The sequence below is a fragment of the Pinus tabuliformis genome, chromosome X, assembly GCF_031772625.1.
Source record: "Pinus tabuliformis cultivar Carrire ecotype Pingquan chromosome X, CPIR1, whole genome shotgun sequence".
Classification (NCBI taxonomy): domain Eukaryota; kingdom Viridiplantae; phylum Streptophyta; class Pinopsida; order Pinales; family Pinaceae; genus Pinus; species Pinus tabuliformis.
In genome coordinates this window covers 1,127,600,754-1,127,604,571 of record NC_142308.1, presented here as the reverse complement: position 1 = coordinate 1,127,604,571, position 3,818 = coordinate 1,127,600,754, and the positions used below count along the sequence as shown (strand labels likewise).

General features: G+C 37.4%; 1 protein-coding gene across 1 annotated transcript; it reads left to right on the top strand.

The window, feature by feature from the left end:
- The first annotated feature begins 251 nt into the window (after positions 1–251).
- On the top strand, positions 252–3,246 carry LOC149143803 (triacylglycerol lipase 1-like). Its single transcript, XM_089447068.1, has 9 exons — positions 252–469; positions 593–694; positions 781–930; positions 1,571–1,681; positions 1,787–1,930; positions 2,015–2,055; positions 2,210–2,292; positions 2,482–2,577; positions 2,697–3,246. Exons 1-9 carry the CDS (start codon positions 308–310, stop codon positions 2,993–2,995), a joined length of 1,188 nt encoding a protein of 395 aa, XP_089303194.1. The 5' UTR covers positions 252–307; the 3' UTR covers positions 2,996–3,246.
- The last annotated feature ends 572 nt before the right edge of the window (positions 3,247–3,818 follow it).

Here is a 3,818-nt window from a genome sequence, read left to right as displayed (position 1 = left end):
TTAGTTCAGACATCATTGGTTCGGTGCAATTAATATCAATGCTCAACGACAAAATGGGAAAAATTGGATTCAGAGGGTTGGGAAATAATCAATATCCTGCGGACCCCTGTCTGCGCCGGAACATGTGACCGATGATTTTGGCTTTTAATCGTTTTCGTAAATCGGCTGTCACGGCATGTTGACAGGATTTGGGTTTCGTTCACACTTGGTTCCCACGGGGCGCACTGCAATTAAGTTTATATACCTGCATTGATTGATTGATAGAGAGTGAGGGGTGGGTTGTTAGCAGTACAGTGGCTTAATCGAGATGTGGAAACTAATATTTGTATTGCTTTTCACATGTTGGGCTGAGTGGGGCATTGGGCAAAATACTAAGGCTGGTGTCATAAGAGTTGAGCAGAACCCAGCTGGATTATGCTCCACATTTGTGCAGCCTTACTATTCTAATTATGATTGCCATGAATACTCTGTAAGAGTTATGAACTCCGTCATTGCATTTATACAGATATCATGCAGCAGCAGTTTAATTTTTTTGTATATTTCTGTCTGTTTTGTTTTGGGTTTTAGTTTTTCTGGACTTTGCTTGTTGCAGATTACAACCACAGATGGTTTTCGGCTGGGGATTCAGAGGATCAATACCCGCTCTGATTTGGGCCAAAAGGGTCCGGTTTTCTTGAATCATGGCGTTTTATCAGTGAGTGTTCCTTGCTGTTATTTTCTGTGGCTGGCCTTGTTGCTATTGCTGGGGGCCCAACTGATGATCTGAGAATTGCATGGCAGGGTGGAGATACTTGGGTGTTGAATCCGCCTGATCAATCTGATAAATCCTCTGCGTTCATTCTGGCAAATGCTGGGTATGATGTTTGGATTGGGAATGCCCGGACCACGCGTTACAGCTATGGACATGAGAACTTGACAGAACAAGATGCGGTATATTACCATTATTGATTAGTTAATCCATCTTAAACCAATGAGGGTATGAAATCGTGGGTTGCTAATCTATATCATTTTGTTTTTTTGCTGCTGGGGTTGGGAAATTGTAAGCACCTTTTGGTCTTTCACTGATGGTACTCAGCATTGGGATCAACTTGGAGGATCATCAAATTCTGAAGTGCTAATCTATCAAATTCTTTTTTGGAAGATCCCAACACTTCTTGCCTTTAGTTTATAATTACCAGTGCTCTGGATGAATTCAGAGATCTTCTATCAATTCAGAGGCTGGCCTTTTACATGAAGTTCAAAACACTGAAAACACTGAACTTAGAGGATCATCAAATTCTGGAGTGCTAATCTATCAAATTCTTTTTGGAAGATCCCAACACTTCTTGCCTTTAGTTTATAATTACCAGTGCTCTGGATGAATTCAGAGATCTGCTATCAATTCAGAGGCTGGCCTTCTACATGAAGTTCAAAACACTGAAAACACTGAACCACCAAAACTAGGCAACCAAACTTGCCTATCCCAATTTTTATATACATAGTATTGCTAGAAAATTTAACAATGACTGACATATTCTGCAATAAATTTTGATTCTAACCATTTATGTAAAATGTTTAATCCCATCCTTAGGCATACTGGGATTGGAGCTTGGACGAATTGGCAGCCATAGACCTCCCTGAGATGTTGCATATGGTGAACAGCATCACAAACAAAAAGATTTATTACATTGGCTTCTCTCAGGTTAATAAACTTATTTATAAGATGCAACGACCAGATCATCATCTGTTTTTTACTCAGAAGAAACAATGTAATTATTGTTGGGTAAATGTTTGTCACGAATAACAGGGAAGTCAAGCTGCTCTGGCTGCTTTAAGTGAAGGGAACCTGGGGGATGTTGTGGAAAAACTGGCATTGTTGGCCCCTGTTGCTTATGTCTCCCATGCCTACACGCCCATAGGAGTTGCTGCAGTAAATCTGCACTTAGACCAGGCAAGCCTGCATTTTCTTGTTTTAAATGTTTTAATTCTTTGCAAACATTTCTGCTTGTTCAAATATAAATTTTCTTCATCACAGGTGTTTGAGGCGCTGGGACTGCATTCATTCACTACAAAAACGTGAGTATAAGAAAGGCATTTGAGTTCCTGGTGGTAATCCAGTGTGATAAACTTCAACCCTTTGAAATAATTCTCTCTTACTGATTGAACTAATCCAAAATTATTGCAGTGAAATGAAACATTGCATTGAATGAAAAGTCTTCTAATTGTGCAGGGAAACTGGACAGCATTATGTTGATCTCATATGCAAAGCAGCCAACTTAGCTTGTTATGAAGATTTAGCTTCGGCTTTCACAGGTTCTCTTGCAGTCTCCCATTTGAAAAAAATAAACCCACAAAAACATGACAGTTGCATTGCAGTTAATCAGCCAGACAAATTCTAGAGTCAAATTTATGTACAAATTTCCAATAGTCCTTTTTTTGGCCAGTAAATATTAAAACTACTGACATAATACTGATACTATTGAATTTGGGCATGAAAATTAGGAATAAACTGCTGCATCAACAGTTCTCGAATAGCCTTCTATGACAAGTACGAGACACAGGCGACCTCAACGAAGAACCTCATTCATTTAGCTCAGTGTGAGTAGTAATTATATAGATTCTGATTTGCATTCTTTTCTGGGCTGAACATTAATCCAATTGTCTGCCATTCAGTATAGAGAGCTGACAAGTTTCAGAAATTTGATTTTTCCATGCAGTATATAGAGCTGACAAGTTTCAGAAATATGATTATGGGCTGGTGGAGAACATGAAGAGGTATAATTTCATTACTCCTCCTGTATATGATCTGTTCAAAGTCCCCACACAAAACCTGATGCTGGCTTATGGAGCCATGGATGCTTTGGCAAACTTGTTGGATGTGGAGAGACTGAAGGTGGAGTTGAATTCAGGGTACAAATATGTGTTCAAACCCCTCTATGCTCATTTGGATTTCATCCTTGCTTACAACTTGAAAGAGGAGGTCTATGATCATATCATTGAATTCTTTCAGAACTGAGTAGAAAAAATAAGTTTCAGGCTAAGTGGAAAAAGGGGAAGAAGAAGAAAACCAGATTAGATTTCTGCCCGGGGAATCACACCGCCCCCTGTTTTAACAGATCACGAGGGACTGTATATCTAAATGATATTATTAAATCCTCTGTATGTGGCTTTCAAGGCCACCCATTGATTGCCTTGGAGTGCATGCTTCATTCATGCATATTTTGGTACGAATTTGGAATTGTGGCAGTGTCTCGTGACTATTGTTTACTTTATGGGTACGTGTGATGTTGAGATCAATGATACCATGCAAAAGAAAACAAAAAGCTTTTATTTCAAACTGGTATACAAAAAATAGTCGATCACTCAAAAATTTTAACTAATATTTTTTTTAGTTGTTAGGTGTTTTTAGTGCGATTTTTTGGACTTTCTAGTGTTAAAATCTGGTAGAAAAATTTGAGGTGAAATTTTGATTTGTGTTATTTAAGAATCTGGTAGAAAAATTTGAGGTGAAATTTTGATTTGTGTTATTTAAACTGGTTTTTTGACTGTATATATGGATTCAGTGCCCTGAAAAACTCCTAAGCCACTTTGATTGTGCAACTATTACTCATCAAGCTTGTAATTTCAATAAATTCTTGCCAAATTTTAAAGAAATTAGACAACTCATTTTTTTTAGGTGTTTGTGATTTGCTATTTCTATAAAATATTTGTAACTCACATAAAAAATGATAGCTTCTTAATACCAAAAATATTTTAATAATAACTTCTGCTAACTAGCATGAAAAAGGATAACTTCTTATAACTTTTTAATAGCAAAATTAACAATAACTTCCTATAAC

What these genes read in the sequence shown, in the direction of transcription:
- LOC149143803 (XM_089447068.1), top strand. Translation starts at nt 308, where the DNA reads ATGTGGAAACTAATATTTGTATTGCTTTTCACATGTTGGGCTGAGTGG. An exon ending in TAAATCTGCACTTAGACCAG is followed by an intron (nt 1,931 to 2,014) that starts GCAAGCCTGCAT and finishes TCTTCATCACAG; the next exon opens with GTGTTTGAGGCGCTGGGACT. An exon ending in CCTCATTCATTTAGCTCAGT is followed by an intron (nt 2,578 to 2,696) that starts GTGAGTAGTAAT and finishes TTTTCCATGCAG; the next exon opens with TATATAGAGCTGACAAGTTT.